General features: G+C 33.9%; 1 protein-coding gene across 4 annotated transcripts in view; it reads left to right on the top strand.

Annotated features, from left to right (window-relative positions):
• The window catches only part of VPS13A (vacuolar protein sorting 13 homolog A), a 109,807-nt gene extending 91,527 nt beyond the window's left edge, over window positions 1-18,280 (top strand). For 2 of the 4 annotated variants that reach the window (XM_087715963.1, XM_087715962.1), the window contains exons 63-72: window positions 513-626; window positions 1,007-1,082; window positions 1,205-1,368; window positions 1,620-1,665; window positions 2,154-2,277; window positions 3,168-3,282; window positions 14,193-14,278; window positions 14,863-14,986; window positions 16,648-16,722; window positions 17,154-18,280. In XM_087715963.1, the coding sequence (XP_087572089.1) occupies window positions 513-626; window positions 1,007-1,082; window positions 1,205-1,368; window positions 1,620-1,665; window positions 2,154-2,277; window positions 3,168-3,282; window positions 14,193-14,278; window positions 14,863-14,986; window positions 16,648-16,722; window positions 17,154-17,207 (978 nt within the window). In that variant the 3' untranslated portion in view covers window positions 17,208-18,280. Of the gene's footprint in view, window positions 1-512; window positions 627-1,006; window positions 1,083-1,204; window positions 1,369-1,619; window positions 1,666-2,153; window positions 2,278-3,167; window positions 3,283-6,345; window positions 7,940-14,192; window positions 14,279-14,862; window positions 14,987-16,647; window positions 16,723-17,153 lie in introns of those variants that run through there. The other 2 variants (XM_087715965.1, XM_087715964.1) reach the window with 1 other exon arrangement.

Raw genomic sequence — 18,280 nt, 5'->3', positions numbered from 1 at the left:
TTTTGGTGAATGCACAAAAGCATTCATCCTGCAGTCATATGGTTGCATTTTGAGCACTTGGCAGCCAGCTGATCTTTACAGCCATTTGTCATATCCTATAGTCATGTGACTGTAATTTGCATTGTTTTGCCTGCTTTCTGACATTTACTTCTGGTTTTTGCCTCAATGTATATCCACAGTGTTTTACAACTGTAATTCTTGGCTCAGTTACATCATCAGTTGAGGACTATCTAATGACAGCAGTGATCAGACAGAGGAAAGTAGACAGAAAAAATTTGGCAGGAAAGAAAATTGCTTTTTTATTGTATCGTATCCATCTTCTGTAAGGGTTGGAAATTAGCCATTTCTGTTTCTCCACAATACCAATTTCCCTTCTACAAATGGAATTCAGAGAGGCATTTTTAGTTTAGATTTCATGCATTTAAAACATTTGTTGCATCATTACAAAAAAACATTGTTCCAAATTACTGTTAAAAACGTCTTTTTTTCATAAAACTGGATTTTCATTTCAGGCTATTAAACAAATGTACGTTCTTGTTCTTGGCCTGGATGTTTTGGGCAATCCATTTGGATTCATAAGAGATTTGTCTGAAGGAGTTGAAGCATTTTTTTATGAGCCTTATCAGGTATGTTTATTATCTATACAAGGACTGGCTGTATTTGTTAATGTTGGCTGTGAAAATATTGTATTCACTTTACATAAAATTTTACAGAAATGTGGAATATTAGCAAGTTTTGAAGTTCTTCAATCATAGTAGAACAGAGGTACTTCTAACCTTTGCTTATTGGTTTTAGTAAGAATCAACTGCTTAGCTTAGATATAAATTGCTTTAGGTGTCATTATCCAAAGCTTTACCTTTCCTATTTTATTTCCTACACTACTTATAGTGAGTACCAGATACACTTTACACTTTTCTTTTTTTGCTTGCATTTCATTTTTTCATTGAACAATTTATCATTATAGTAAAATAGTTTTTTAAAAATCATATTTTTGTTCTTTTTTCAGGGGGCTATCCAGGGTCCAGAAGAATTTGTAGAAGGAATGGCACTAGGATTAAAAGCTTTAGTTGGGGGCGCTGTTGGTAAGTATGATTTTTAACATGGATACAGAAATGCCATATATTTACAATATATATATTGTACTTTTACTATATTTAAGATTTCTAATTTAATAAAAAAAATATCTTTCGTGATACCGTAAAAGGTGGACTAGCTGGTGCTGCTTCAAGAATAACTGGTGCTATGGCTAAAGGAGTAGCAGCAATAACTATGGATGACGATTATCAGCAGAAACGACGTGAAGCAATGAATAAGCAACCTGCTGGCCTGAAGGAGGGCTTTACTCGTGGAGGAAAAGGCTTAGTATCTGTAAGAAATATATATTTGAATGTTTAGAATGGCCTCAAGAGTAGTAGCTGGGGCAGTTCATTCATATGTTACATTAATGAAAATTTAAAATTTCATTATGGTAAAGATTATGAGTTAGGTTGACAGTTTATCAATTAAATTAACTACTTTTTATGATTCAATACTAATCATTTATAAATTTTAACATAGAAAATACTTAAAATATGCATTTCATTTTGGGTGGAAAATGAAATATTTGTCTCTATTCACAGGGTTTTGTCAGTGGCATAACAGGAATAGTAACCAAACCAATAAGAGGTAACCTACTGTTCATAAAATGAAAAAGAAATCATTGTTTCATACTATAGCTGTCTATAATATGTGAACTTTCATAGTCTGAAAGAAAATATTTCAATTTTTTAAAATAGGAATTCATTTGTAGCAGCTTTGATGTTGACTGGATATGGGCAGCCTACAAGGGAATTATTTTTTTCATCTAATGGTTGCCCTCACAAATAGGAAAAATAATTCACATTTTATCATATTTATTATGTCCTCTGCTGCTGCTATACAGCTATTTATCCCATTTCTTCTTTTAGAAGGCTGTAATCAGAAAGCCGGACCCTTTGCTCTCAGTCCGATTTGGTTTCTGAAAGCCATGTGGGAAGGGAATGTTATTAAAGTTCCCTTGGGGTTTTTTTTCCAATAAAAAAATTGGTAAAATAACTTTGAATAGAACTTTTGACAAAATTTTGTATATATTTTTATTTAATGCTTCCTTTAAATGTTGTTGCTTTTTCCTCTAGGAGCCCAAAAGGAAGGAGCAGCAGGTTTCTTCAAAGGAGTTGGAAAAGGATTAGTAGGAGCAGTGGCAAGGCCTACTGGAGGAATAATAGATATGGCTAGTAGCACTTTTCAAGGAATTAAAAGGCAAGACTAAAATAATATCTAATTGTTTCTCTATAAATTTGTCAATTATCTTTAAATATTTTCAGTATCCAAAATGCAAATAATTATTATCTATATACTACTAAAACTCTAGTTCTCGTAATCTTTACAGGGGCAAAGTAGTGCATTATAGCAAAACAATAAGTAGTCCTCAACTTGACAGTTCATTTAAAGATGGTTCAAAGTTACCACACCTTGGGAAGAGTGACTTATACTTAAAATCGTCAAAGTACACCCAGCGTTACTTGATCGGAGTTTGGCCATTGAGATTGCAAATGAGATTGTATTTATGACCATTTGCAGCATGTTGCAGTCACATGATTGCAATTTGTTCCTCTTCCTTTCTTCCTCTCCCCCAATTTTTGGCAAAACAGCTCCCATTGGGGAAGATGGATTTTGCTTTACGACTGCGGTAAAATTGTTCTAAAAGTTAGTTCAACTTGACTTAAGACCGTAATAATTTAGGACAAAAACTCCTGTCCCACTTAAAGTCATAAGAGATGAGAGAAATAAGCAGGTGTGGCAGAACTGCAGACCCATGGCTGTAAGAATTTTTATTATCATGGGGTTGCTGCATTGGCCATCCAAAGACAAAACAAAGAGCAAATCTGTGGCTTAAAATTTTTAATTTTTAAAGCAATCCACCATGAAATTTACTAGATACAATAGCTATTTTGTTAAAGTTGCTGCATCTGCATATCAGTGTACAATTATAGCATATTTATTAAATAGTACTGTAATTTATTAAATAGTTCAGAGAAATATATGGGGGGAAATCTTTGTGTAATCTTATTTACAGCTTGTGTTGTATCTTTTAAATAGGTATGCCAATATTATCTCTAAGTGCATAATCCTTAAACTTGTAATTTCAGAGCCACAAATGCTTCTGAAGATGTCTTAAGCTTGCGTCCTCCACGCTTCTTTAGCGACGATGGAGTCATTAGACCATACAGATTAAGAGATGGTGCTGGAAGTCAAATGTTACAGGTGAAGAGAGTAAACAGCCAAAAATATGACATATTTAATAAAACAGATTATACATTATTTATTTGAATATATTTTTCTCTATCTAGAAATAGAGTGATTTTTACACTGCACATTTTCTTTAACTTACCATAAATTTGAATCACATTTTGAATGAGAATTATAAGAATATGATCATGTGCCATTTGGTTCTAGTAGTGAAAATACCTTTAGCCTTAGCATTTAGACTAATATACCACTTTACAGTGCTTTACAGCCCTCTCTAAGTGGTTTGCAGAGTCAGCATAATGCCTCCAACAATTTGGGTCCTCATTTTATCCACCTTGGAAGGATGTGGCTCATTAGGTACAATGATTTAAAATCTATATTCTCCCCCCCCCCCCAAATAATAGGATAGATTTATTATGTGAAAATACATCTGATCTTCTGGAGAGTCAGGAGATTATTACACTCCCTTATAGATAATTTTCTTCCTAGCCTGGATATTTTCTTTCCTGCTAGACCCCTTTCTGCATGCATGAAACCATTTATTTGTGGATAGGAACATTGATACATATTCTTTTTTTACTATATGAGATGTAGTCATTGCTATTTTGTGTGTGTGTGTGTGTGTGTGTGTAAAATCTAATATATGAAAATATATATTTACATTTAGAAATGGAGTTACCGTGTTTCCCTGAAAATACGACCTGTCCTGAAATTAAAGCCTTGCCACTTTTTTCACAAAAATATAAGCCCACCCCCCAAAATAAATCCCCCCTCTGTCCAGGCAGAGCACCGCTTGCCAACCTAGCAGTATCCTGAAGGCGCCAAGCCGCGGGAACGAGGTTGGGGGCAAAGGCGCTTGCGTTGCTTGGTGCTTTCAGGGTACCGCTAGGTCGGTCAGCGGCGCTGTGCCCAGCTGAAGAGAGGGAGTTGCCGGGCAGCTGCTCTCTTGCGAGGGGGCTCCCAAAGAGCCGGGCACAGCCTCGGAGTCGAATGGCTGTATTACACTGTTGTAGCAGCAATAAAGCAGCTATGAGGTGGCCACACTCAAAAGCAGCCTTCCGGCAACCCCCCTTTCCAACTGGGCACACGGCTGCTGACCGATCCTGCAGTGCCCGGAAGGCACCAAGCAACACGAGCGGGCGTTCTGAAGGCGCCGAGCCACGGGGATGGAGGGCAGTGAACAGGTGCTCACGTTGCTTGGTCCCTTCCAGTTACCGCTAGATCGGTCACCCGGCTGGAAAGGGGGGTTGCCAGGTGGCTGCTCACGAGCATGGCCACCTCATGGCTGCTGTGTTGCTGCTGCGGCAGTGCAACACAGCCATTCGACCCTGAAGCTGTGCCCGGCTCTTCGGGAGCCCAGTCGCAATGGAGCAACCACCCGGCAACCCAAAAACAACAAGCCTTCCCCTTTAATAAGCCATATAAGCCAAGGCCATATTTCGTGGGTCAAAAAAATATAAGACTCTGTCGTATTTTTGGAGAAACACGGTAATATGGTTGATAAACGTAATTTAAATATGCATCTAAATACCTAAAAACTGATTTTGAACTAAATTAATGTTTTAGGAGGACTATTGGTTTTGTTTTATTTTACATATTTTAAATAGAATTTTTAATCTAGCAACAGTTTTAAATTTTTAGTAACTTAGAGGAATTTTTCAAATATAAATTTATTTTTCTTACATTTTCTGTTTTCAAAAGAACTTATTTAGAAATCCATTTTTAATGAAATTATTTTATATATTCCTTTTCTATTGATGATAAATAAAAAATGCAACAATAGTCAAACTAGCAATAATTTATCTAAAACACACCATGCCTAGGACAAATGATTGTAAAGAGTGTTTATATATGCAGGACTATAAATAAAATGTTTTCTGGTAATGGTTAAAATAAAAAACTTTTATTAGAATCCCCACCCCCAAAGTTTTAAATTTAAAATAGTGGCTTTTTGCACAAGGAACAATGACACATAATTTTTAAAGTAAACAATGCATTTAACCAAATATTCTTTTTACATTTTTTTTAATTTTATGATTTGTAATAAATGTTACAAAAGTAATAGTACCTATTGTACTTTGGAATAGTAATTATTGCTTATAAAATTCAGAAACAAATAAGAAGGAATTTAAATTATAACATATTAAATGAATCTTGTCAGTTATTTTTAATATTTTATGGAAATTTAAGTTGTTTATCCTGCTGAAGCTGTATTCAGAATGAGAAAAGAAATATGTCAATAACATGAATACATCAACACTTCACTTCTTAAATTATGCATAAGTTAGAACAGTAAGTATAACTTTTAAATAGCCTAAAAACTACTGTAGATTGAGTAGATTCTTCCACAAAATTGTAGAAATCTGAACTGAGCTGAAACTTCTAGCCTCATATCAGTAACAATAAAAATAAAAACACCTTGGCTGCCTGCCAAGCAATTGTTCTACTTTTCCTCGTATTCTGGTTCAGCAACATAACATAATCACTCATTTCACATACTGCTGTCTAAATTTGTGCAAATTAGGCTACAAATATTAGTGTACAGTCAGTTAGAAAGTCTTCATAAATTGCAGTTATAGTATGTTCCAATTTATTTGCACATTTTAATTTTATCTCTGAGTAGTTGGTACCATGATCCATAAATCTGGTATGCCTCCAGGGAGTTACATTACATTCCAAGGAAGGAAGGAAATCTATTGAAAACAAGAGCAAAGCTTTTTGGATCACGTTCTATTTTTTCAAGGTTTTCCGTTTTATGCTTTAGTTATAAAATTTATAAGTTCACTGATATAAAAAAATGTAAATTATTTTACCTTACATAGCCATGAACCAAGTTAGCTTGTGCTTTTTAAATTAAAAAAAAATTAGGGCATCTTTAAATAGTTGGTTGAATAAGAGGTTGAAATATAGGATTAACATACTCCACTGATTAGTGTTTTTCTTCTGCATGCTATAATTCAAAAGCTACATCTCATCTTTAATTTTGTTCTTTCATTCTCTTGCATTTAAAAATTCAATCCAAATTGACTAGCATCAACTAACTCTTCTGCTTCTTTCTTCTCTTACTCATGCTTACAGAAAAGACAGGCCTACAGGAAATGGACTTTGTGCCATATTAGTGGTAGTGATGATGATGATGATGATGATGTTAATGATGATGATCATGATGATAACAATTAGGATAATAATGTATGCCTTACCTGTTGAATTGCAACAGCTGAATGTTAAGTTTCTTTTATGAGACTGCCAGAGAAAAAAATCCAATAATTGTTATAAAATTGTGTTTTACATGTAAATTTTAAAATATATTCTAATCAACAACATAAATTAAAATAATTTGTAATTTAACTTGTCTATATTTCAATTGTCACATTAAAACATTGTTTGACATTGGCCATAATCTTGTGATAATTACTTAATTGAAAATATTGTCAGAAGATTATGTAGTCCTTGTTAAAGTACTGTATTTTCCATTCCTTTATTTTAATGGTTTAAATCATTTGTGTGTATTTTTAGCAAAAATTCCTTTTATATATGAATACAGTGTCTTGTGTTCTCACATACTTTGTGGATGTTAATATTGTCTTATATTCTTTTTAGGTATATTGTCTTTATTCTGTAATAACAATAAATAAGTCTATATAAGAAATGATTGATTTCTTCTGTTCAAATTTTCACACCATTTTTCTTAGCCTCCATTCTAAAATTTTAATGGAAAAGTTTCATCTATCAAAATTGATTTATTTATAAAGATACATTTATGTCTTACATATTTTCATCCTTAGAGACTTAGTTTACCATATTTTTTCTTTTTATATTTTCATTTATTTTAAACTATCTTATTAAATGTAGAGTGAATAGAAGTCTTTTATTTTTCTTATTAAAATGAAACTCTAATAATGACCTGAATGTAACTGTATGCAAAAATAATACAAATTTGAAATATTTGGATGGCTAAACAGTAAAAACTGTATTATTAATGAGCCAATTTTCCATTTGCAAATTTGCTTCTTGCCTACAGAAGAAAATATTGAAGGATTATTTTAATAATTCTACATAGGGTCTTTTCTGTGATCTGTTTCTAAATGAATCTATTGTAAGAAATCCACTCCATTCTAAACTTGAACTTGATAGCTAAAGCTTCTGAAACATAGAAAACCTAAATTTATGGGTTTTTTCTTATTGTTGTTTTATTTTAAAAAGTATATGTAGAAGTTTATATATGGCTGTTGATTATCCATGGGCCATATAATAGATTCAGTGGTTAATTAGACATTTTATAAAATTTCTTGTATATATTAGTAATTACAATAGTATATAGCACTTAGACTTGTTTACCACCCCCTTAGTGCTTTACAGCAGTCTCTGGGCAATTTACAATTTCAGAATATTGCTCCCAACACTCTGGGTCCTCATTTACATTACAATTACAAAGCTATTAAAATCTAATTTTCTTAGGAAAATATAGCTTTAAAAGACATACCCACGAAGCTTATTTTTTATCAGAAAACAGGAAAAGAACTTGGATTTGCAATGGATTGTTTCTGGGATAGGGTCTTCGAGAATACAGTCAAAAGGTTTCCAACAATCATATTTGTAATATACTCACTAATATTGAATAATATTTCAGTTTGACCAGCCAAATGGCCTAGATTTTTTGCTTGAAATATTGGGTTTATTGATAAACAAAGAAAGATCTCTGAACGTACTACTATAGAGTTTTTTTTAAAAAAAAGAAAAATGCATTTTTTCCCTCAAACCTAACCTAAACCTTTAGTTAGTGCATATAAAATTTTATTCTTTTCAGTAATCTGGCGCTAAGAAAAGAAGTGGCAACTTTATGCAGTAGAGCTTTGTCTCTATTGTGACAACAACTATAAGTCTAAGTCAAACAGTATAATGAACAGTTATATCTCACTTTAGATATATGGACAAATAAAATATGCTTTTTGACAAATTCATAAGCAACATAAATAATAAAAGTAGGGTAGGTCCCTTCTCTTACTCTATGGCTTCATTATCCATGAGTTATTTATCCTTATGAATGAGGGAATTAAATAAATATTTTCTTAAGATCAACTATATGACTAGAAATAGTTTATCCAGGGAGCAAAAAAAAAATCTGATTCTTTCTATGAATATTACAAAAGTAGAAATCCAACAAGAGCACACCATATTTATTATTCCTCAAATCCCTTATGTCAATTAGATTTGGTTTCTGATTATACATATTAGGTAATGACTGGATCACAAATTACAACTGAATAATTCATTCATTCAATTTCTATAGCGACCCATCTCAATGATTCTTAGCAACTTACAATTCAAATCCATTAATGGCTAGAGTTTTCCAGTATTGTGGGATTAATGCAGTGCAACATAATGTTTAAAACTTTCTTGCCATAAACAGGATGAAAATAATAAGTTGGAATAATATAATGGAGAATTTTACTTGTACTCAGGAAACTCCAATAAAAACACTGTATGGATAATATATATCAGAGTTGAACTGTGGAGTCCTTGGCACTCTCTGAGCTTGATTGTTTTGTTGCAGACATTTCATTACCTGACTAGGTAATATCATCATTGCTAGTGTGTGTGGTTTTTTTCCTTTTTCTGTTTATATACTGGTAGTCCTCAAGTTATGAATGTAATGGACCCTGCCAATTACATTTGTAACCCAAAGATTTGTTTGAGTGATTCATGTCAAATGAACGGGATCACTCCCTGCTTTCACTCACGCATTCGCTAATCGAATACACAAGTTGTTAAGTGCACATGAGGTATCTCGGGGTGGGGAAAACCATGGGGGGGCCTAGCGATGGAACAGGCCACCTGCTTCAGACCACCCCAGGCCTCCCCTGACCAAGCTATTCATGCTCCCTCTCCTGGTGTCCCCACAATTTCTCCCCCCCAGCCACGCAAGGTCATTTATGTTTGGAATGTTTGGAATGTTTATTATAATTTATAGGCCGCCCTTTTCCCTGAGGGGACTCAGGGCGGCTTACAAAACACGGGAAAGGGGGTACAAAGACAAAAAAAACATAAAACAATACATAATATTAAAAAAATGGAACACAACAATCATTCATCATTCGGGAGGGGACAAACTAAGAATTTTTATCCCCAGGCCTGACGGGATAGCCAGATCTTAAGGGCCGTGCGGAAGGCCTGGGCGGTGGTGAGGGTGCGGATCTCCACGGGGAGATTGTTCCATAGCGTCTGAGCTGCAACTGAGAAGGCTCTCCTCCGCGTAGTCGCCAGTCGGCACTGACTGGCGGATGGAATTCGGAGGAGGCCTACCCTGTGCGATCTGATGGGATTTATCTTGCGAAGATTTAGCAAGCTGGCTCCTCTTCATCTTCTCTGCGCTGATTTCCTTCCAATCTCAGTGCGAAAAGCATTTGCACGCTGATGAGATTTTGGATCAGAAAAATAACATTGTTTTAAGCCTCCTGTTAGCTTGCAAATGCTTTTTGCGCTGTTCCCGTCTGCCCATTCCAGATCACCATGAAAAGCGTTCAAGATCATGAGAGATCAGTAACGCAAGATCTTGCAGAACTGATCTTGTGAAATCTTGCACTACAGTATTTTAGGTCTCTGTTCTCTGCAAACTGAATCCTGTACCAGATCTGTGGCAAAGGCCTTTGCAAACGGAAGAAAGTCCATTTTGCAAAGCCTTTTGCCACAGATCTCATGCAGGCCTTAAGGTAGATAAGTGACGCGTCATAACCCCATTTTCTGCCTCCAACACAGAGCCCTTGTCCGAGCCTTCTATAGACTCCAGGACTGGCCCATGTTTCTCCCCAACCTCCTCATTGTCCGACTCTGCTGCCAGCTCCGCAGGCCGCATGTGTACCACAATATAATCCGACAATTACCTGTAGTAGCTTTCCTGCCAGTGTGAGAGGAGGCGGGGAATATTCTTTGGCAGTTAGTTGATTAGAGTATTGTTTTCTGTTTGCTTGTTTGTTTCTTTGTCTGGTGTTAATCTCTGCTTATCTTGGTATTCGCTGCTGCAGAGGATGTGGTTTTGTCTTTTTGTTCCCTTCTTAGTTTTTTTATTCTCTTTTGAATGGTGTGTAAATGTGGTTTATCTCTGTGTGTCTATTGGTGGTTTCTGAATGTCAAGCTTCCAGGAATTCCTAGTGTGTTTAGATTTAGTTTGTTCTTGAATGCTCAATTTTCCAATTGCAATTATGGTAGAGTCTGTCTCTGTGTTGTGAGTTTAAGGAGTTTTCATGGTGTCTTCTGATTGCCAGTTGGTGTTCATTAATGCACTCTGCTAGTCTTCTGCCTGGCTGTCGTATAGTATATAGTGGCTGTTTTAGTCTTCATACTGTATGATGTAGTTGAACCCTGTTTTTTCTTCTTGCATTATTGGGCCTTTTGGTTTACTTAATCAAGGAACTGCTAAGGAGAAAACCACACACACACACACACACACACACACATACACAAACAAACAAACAAACACAACAATACCGGCAGGGCAAGCTACTGTATATAAACAGGGAGCAAACCCACACTAACTATCACTGATAGCACCCTACTCAGATAATAAAATGTCTGTAAGCAAACAACAAAGCTCAGAGAACACCAAAGCTCCACAGGTAAGAAACTGCTGTCTGGAGTCTTTGAAATAAAAAAATAACAATTTTGCATACTAGCTAATCATTTGTTTTTAAAGCAAAGTGTTTATATATCTTTGATGTCTTAAGATTTTTAAAAGCAGTAGAGATGGAACCATGCAGAGAATGGGATTCTTTAAATCACGAAATTTATAATATTCATAACATTTCCCATTACCCTTAGGGATTGCATAAGATTGTTATGCTTTAGACCAGGCTGTGATCTATTTTCTGATATTGTCTAAGGATTTAACTGAGGGAGCTTCCCAACTATAAATTTTTACTGTACTGTTTGTACAACCCTTATATGCTAATAGTAGCTTTGACAAAACTAAGAGAAAGAAGCACTGATTTCCACTTGCTTTTTCAGTTCTTCCAATTGGTGTAACGATTCAGTCCAAAGAGAGAGGACAAGCAAATGGGCCACAGTGATGATAATACTTTCTTTATGTTCTGATGTTATTACCTATTCATATAGAGCTTCAAAAGATTCAGTGTTTAGAAAAAGCTGCTATAATGCAAGATAGAAATTATGTAAAATTTAATAAGAAAAGACAGCTCCCTGTCTTTTTAAGGATATGCTGTAATTGTAATAAAATACATAGTTATATGCATATTAAGGGGCAAGTGCAAACAAAGTTACGAACCCTCTTTGGTGATCTGATTGTCCTAGCAGCTAACTTCAGAGGCCTGTGTGTACCGTATTTGGAGATCTGTCATAGCAGGTAACTTTACAGGATCCCCTTTGCAGCAATCCGACACATTAATATAACTGTTCATTGATAAATGGTTTCATTCAGGAAAAATAGGTTATCCTGGGAACCAGGACATTTCTTTTATTTTACAGGGGAAGTGTTTGTTTTATTTTACAGGGCAAGCAGCACTACACTGGAATTTTTCAGTTGGATTTTCATTTTCAAAGGGGACATTGAACATATGTAATACCAGATTTATAGATCATTTCTGAACTTATTAATGTTACATTAGATGTATGTGTATATTTGTAGATAAATCAATAAATTGCAGTACATTCAATGCCAAACAGGGAAAAGGTGAGAGGGTTCACTAAAATATATATTTATTTACAAAAATAATAACCTACTGTAGAGCTCCCATCAATTGTTCAGCTGTTCACCATATTAAGTATTATATAGTTCCAATTCATTCAACCCAGTTGAATATAAAAGAAAATACCCAGAAAATATAAAAGAGAGCATATATCTAAAAAAGTTTAGCTGCAAAATTTGCAGGGCAAAGATGAAGCTATGTCAAAAAGCATCAAAAGCAGTTCTAATGATTTTAATCTCTCAAGCAGAAAATCTTATAAGGAACCATCTCTGCATTTCTCTGGCAATAAAAAGATACGTCTTTGAAGAAAGCACCATATACATTTACAAAAGATTTGTAATGTGAATTTTGAGGGGAAATCTTGAGTTGAATTCAACTTGTAATCATTATATTGATACATTCATTTTGTTTACTTGCACATTTTTCTTAATATATTAAAAATCGATTTCCTCTCATCCTATTTGTACATTTTAGAAGTATACTTTTTAAAAATTAATATATAATTGGAGATAATTGCACTTAAAAAAAAATTGGATGTGAGCTGGAAGATGGTCATTATAGTCATTTACTGTTGTTTAGTCCACGTGCAAAAATATAGGAGAAATACCTTTACGAAGATATGTTAGAATTTGAAGCAATGTGATCATTAAATGTATTATATAAATATAATATGTGGAACATTGAAATAGTTCTGGTGAAAGGGTAGTGAATAATAGTTCTGGTAAAGGCTGGAGAAAATCAGATATAGATATAGATGTATCACTGGTTCCGGACATATACCTCCCTTCCCTTCCCTAAATATTTATATTTGGGGTATTTTTATATTTATTTCTTTAATGAATTAGATTGTGTAAATAGCAAGTGCTTTGATCTGATCAGATTGATGACACAGCTTTAATGCCAGAGAAGGCATGTTTCCTAAAGTCACACATGATCTGGCTATATTTAGATTAGATTATTTATTCATACATGTCTTTTGATGATTCAGAAGCTCTGACTTACGAAGAATACAACTCATTGTTTTAGCTGAGGGCCAGGATATGACCTACTTTGTATTAGGTTTACTATTGCCAGGGACTTTTCAGAACTATGTCTTAGTGCTTTAAATTCCTAAATGGTTTCGGGCCAGGCGTTCTTACTATACTATCAGTCTATCCAGATCTCAAGAAAAATCTAGAAGACCTGTTTGGAAGGTCACTAGCAAGAATATTAAATCAGCTCTTTTCATTGTTGCTTCCTGAATTCTTTTGCTAGGCTTGTGCATGCAGCCCTTGTATTGATGCTTTCACCATGCCATATGCCTCTCACAATTCATAATCATTTTTTCCCCCTGATTCAACTGTTGTGGTTATAAAAGTAGATTTTTATTTTAATAGAAGAATTCCTTTGGTTGATTAGTTGTGAAAGGAATTTATAAATACCGAAACAAATACTGAAATTGAATGTTTATATTTGTTCAAAGAAACATCAAAATTATTAACCATTTCAAAAAATTAAATACGCTAGATGTGAATACATTGCTGTGATTAAATTTTTATACAATGTATATATCTTTAAGCTCAGGATACTGTGTGACTTGAGGGATGGATAATGATTCATTAATAAGAAAAAATAATAATTTTGCATGTAGAACTCTTTAATGGGAGACAGCATTATACTCAACACAGAAGGTGTTTGTTTTATATTATTATTATTCCTGAATATAATGAGCAAATTACCTTAATATCTTAAGTTATTCAGCCTGTTTAGAGTTTTAAACATGTACTTTCATATAAAGGTATGAAAGCATAGGATCCTCACACTTATTTTGCTTTTGTTTCCTTTAGTAAGAGAGCCTACCCAAAAGAAGAATGGAATCTGTTCTTTATTTTGAATGTTGATTCAAGATACCTTTACTGGTTTAAAATTCATATAACCTGAAAAATACAGCTTTTAGGTGTTCCAATTGTCTCAGGATAGTCCATTAATTATTTTAGAAACAATGCAATTTTGCATATGATATTTCAGAACAACTAATAATTATGTGGCATGTGATTTAATGGAGAGGAGATATGGAGAGGCAGGTTAAAGTTAGTGAAGTGAGATGTTTGCTCTTAATAGATACTCAGAGTACTAAAAGTATGAAGTTCATACATAGTTGTATAAGGTTTTAATGCAATATAAATCTTTTCCTCAAAATTAAGATGCTATATTCTAGGGAACTCTACAACTTTTTTTTTCTTTTAGAATATTGAAAATGGAAGATTTGCAAAACTGCGATACTTTACACATGCAATGGTTAATAACACAGATTTATTAATGGTTACAAAAAGGTAAGATTCTTCCAGTATTTCTTATTTTAAACAAAGCATTTATATATATTCTGTAATCAAAATGGTTCCCAGAATTTAGACATGTGAGTAGAAAGATAGTTCTTGTCTTCAGATCTTCTATGCCAATGATGGGGAAGGGTGGGGCAGGGAAGTGATGAAAGGAATAACAAATTTCTAGCTATTAAAATTACAGTTATTATGAACATCTGGTTGTAATTAGTGCTCAATTTACTTTAAATTAGAATAAAAATAATTTTACGATGGACAAAATTGATTTCTTTTAAGCATGAAAGTGAATTTGGAATTAAATACAGTAGATAAAACTTGAAGTTAAAGATGAATTGAGTGCAGCAATTTTGATTGCCATCAGGCTTCATTTTTATAAGTTTTTGGTTGAGCCAAATAAAAGTGGATCCTATACTTGCGGGAAACCACTAAGATGAAGAGAAAAAGAAGAAGACTGAATGAGAGAATTTTAAATTGGATGTTATATGATATTGAAGACTATTTAAACATTTTTTTCAAAAAAAAAAAGGTTATATGATTATATTTGTTTTAATTATTTGTTCTGTATTCCTATACAGTGGCATACTGTTTGTGACAAGAGGTACGTTTGGACAGTTAACATGTGAATGGCAGTACACGTACGATGAATTTACCAAGAAACCATTCATTATTGATGGACGAAGGTTGCGCATTGAAGCAAAGGTAAAGTTATGGATGGTAGAGATGGAACAAAACAAATTATTTGATTAACATTCAAATAGTTATATTTATAATATAAATATTAGATTATTACATTAGTAAGCAATTTTTACATGAATAATACTTAACTATTATTAACCAATAAAGGATATGTTATCGTTTTAAATGTATATATATTTTCATGGAGCTTGAATTGAGTGTATTGATTACAATTCACTCTTTCTTTGCAAATCTTCACCATCTCCCAAATTATTATTGTTACTTTCCCTTCTTGCTTAATACCATAGAAAAGTTGCTTGTTGGAAGACAATCTTTTTCACCATTTCTTTCCTCTGGGGGTCTACCTTGTAGTTCTGGTCTGGCCAAGAGGCAAATATCATTCCATTATCCTGGAATTATCCATTTTCTGTTACTCTTATTTCCATGCATACAGATTGTCATCAATTTATGACTGGAAGTTACCGTGGATCTCCCCAAAAGCTACTTACAACCCAGTTTCAAAGTTAATGCCATTGTATGCCCATGGTCATGTGCACAAAAATTGGATGGATTCTCCCTTATAACTGACCACAGGAAACTGAAACCCTCCCGCCGCCGCCTATATCCCCCACATCCCTGTAGGACTTCAGCTAGTTTCTCACTCCAGATTGTTCTATACTCTCCTCCCACCAAGTCACTCCCTTACCTTTTATAGAGCTCTGGAACTCTCATTGGAGAAGGGAAGCAGGCTGCTCCCTCTCTCAACTAGGGAATATGGTGCCACCCTATGAATGCTGGCCACTACAAAAATCAGGCTCCTTTCAGAGACAGTCAGACATTACCTGTACATTACATTCAAAAAAGATGCTTAGTAATTAACCTTTTTTCATTTAAGAGCATTTAGGTTATTGCACAAATCATGATGCAGAAACTTTCCCATGCCAAGCGGGACTTCTGAGATAAACGCTTGCAAAATTTGCAAGAGTTTAACATGCCAGAACAATGAATAAAATGATAGGATTCTCCTTCACTTATTTAGTACTCCCCCCCCCTTTGCATTTGGGATCCTTTCTCAATCAGTACTCTCAAAAAGATTTTATCTAAATAGGTGTACTTAAAATTCATCTTGTACAATATTAAATATTTAACTTATTATTTTACTAAAGTTTATATGAAACCTTTAGCTTTTTTTTAAAATTTTAATGACTGGCAAAATATCTACTCCACTATACATACAAGGGCCTCACCTTGTTGCAGAACAGTCTTATGTAGTCTGCTGTCTTAGAGATTTCGTCTTCCCACATAGCAACTTTTTCCAATCTAGTGGTCTCCAGCTGTGCTAAATCAGTTGAAATCCAACGCATTTGAAGATATTAGGTTAAGAAGGTTTCTGATGAGGCATCTTTTTCTCTAACTGCAGCAGTTCGATGCTGCTCACCCCCCCCCCCAACCGAATACTCTAAATGTTCAGAGAGAAAAAATTTACATTTGAGAGCCACTCACAGATTGTTTTGGGGATTTTTTTGGGGGGGGGGATCTGCAAAACCTAAAAGACATTTTAAACAAATACTAATTTCATTATATAACTTGTGAATCCTTTCCTGGAATTGAAAAAAACAGTGCTGCTAGGTATTTGGAATTTTGCTTTTAATGCACAACTGTATTTGTTTGCTTGTTTATTTCAGGAACGAGTGAAGTCTGTATTTCATGCCAAAGAATTTGGAAAAATAATTAATTTTAGGACACCTGAAGATGCAAAGGTGAATATGAAATGCTATCACTACATAATATATTAATATCCTGTTTTGAAGGAATCAACAATGTAATATACAATATGTAGATAGTGAATAAGTACTTCAATTGTTGGTGAATTACAATTCCCATTGCTCTTTTTCAGTGCTTCTTTGTGATGCTGGGAGTTGTAGATAGATCTGAAGTACCCAGATATCAAATTTTTCATAGTAGAAGCAGGAAGGCATGGATGTGACATTTCTCAGAGAAACTGTTTTCATCCAAGTGTGGCTTAACCAGGTGATTCACAGTGGTCATGAGAATAATGACACCACATGAATTGTTCAGTGTTTAGTTCTATGCTTTATTAATTTGTAAATACCCCCCCCTTTTTTTATTAAACAAATAACTTTTGCTTTAACTTAGGTTTGTTCAATGTTTTTCTTTTTAATTTCCACAGTGGATCCTCTCTAAGCTGGAAGAAAAAGTAAAGGAGATTCAACCAAAACTATGACCAGTTGAAGAAAATCAGAACATTGTAGTTGTTTTATATTTCAAAGCATGTGATACTATTTAAATACAAAGAGATTGACACAGTAATTTTGTGTATTTAAATCAATTGTTTTTTAATCTTCTACTATTGAGTGAAAAAAGGTCAGCTTTATCAATAGGCGCAAGCAGCTCTATTGCTGAAAGCTGCTATTGAATTCTGACTTATTTGATTTTGTATTTATAAATATTAATTGTTTAAATCTAAACTAAATTGGTTTTACTTTTAGATCTGCCATTTTTAAATCAACAAGACTAAACATCTTAGCAGAGTCTTATGATGTAGTAATCAGGTTCTTCCATGCTCATAATTCCTTTTATTCTGTTTATTTAAAAGTAATGCTGTACTGATACATCCCATTAATATTCACTGAAATTCATTTTAATTCAGGAAGACTGATTTAACCAGCAGTGTTCTGATATTACCTTGCTGACCTTGCTTTGTTTGAGAAGCTTTTTGTTTACTAATAGATATAAATACATATGTATATAATGAGGTGATTTAATTTTTGATACAGATAAGTTTATGGTACTGTAACACCATTTTTAATAATCACATTTTTATATAATAAAAAAATTAACAAAATGTTCTGTTGTTACACAATTAGGCAAATATCTATCAAACAAAATAAGAAATTTTAGTGATTTTTTGGCATGGCAGTGGTCAAAATGAAGTCAGAAAACTATCAACACAGCTTCATGTTTTAAAGTACTAGTTCATTTAGGCATGAGCTATATTTGGGATTTGAAGTCAGAAGCATGTTTCAGAGTGAATGGGGCTTATATCCCATATGTCAGCACCTCCGTAAAGAAACTGACTTTTTCTGGACTTGCTGAAGAACACCAGGAATATGCATGTGTTTTTGTAGCCACTCTGAAGTACTGCATCAGCTTTGAATCATAGTTTTTCATTTAGGAATGAGTTACATTTTGGATATGAAGTCAAAAACATGTTTCACAGTGAGCATGTCTTGTATCATACCTCTTGGCATCTCCTTAAAGCAGTGTTTCTTAACCTTGGCAACTTGAAGATGTCCG

Source organism: Thamnophis sirtalis, unplaced genomic scaffold (genome assembly GCF_051295495.1).
Source record: "Thamnophis sirtalis isolate CommonGarterSnake01/CBP01778 unplaced genomic scaffold, rThaSir2_p1.2 scaffold_5, whole genome shotgun sequence".
In the NCBI taxonomy this organism is placed as follows: Eukaryota; Metazoa; Chordata; class Lepidosauria; order Squamata; family Natricidae; genus Thamnophis; species Thamnophis sirtalis.
The sequence above is the reverse complement of the archived record's forward strand: the minus strand, read 5'-3'. Positions and strand labels throughout refer to the sequence as shown.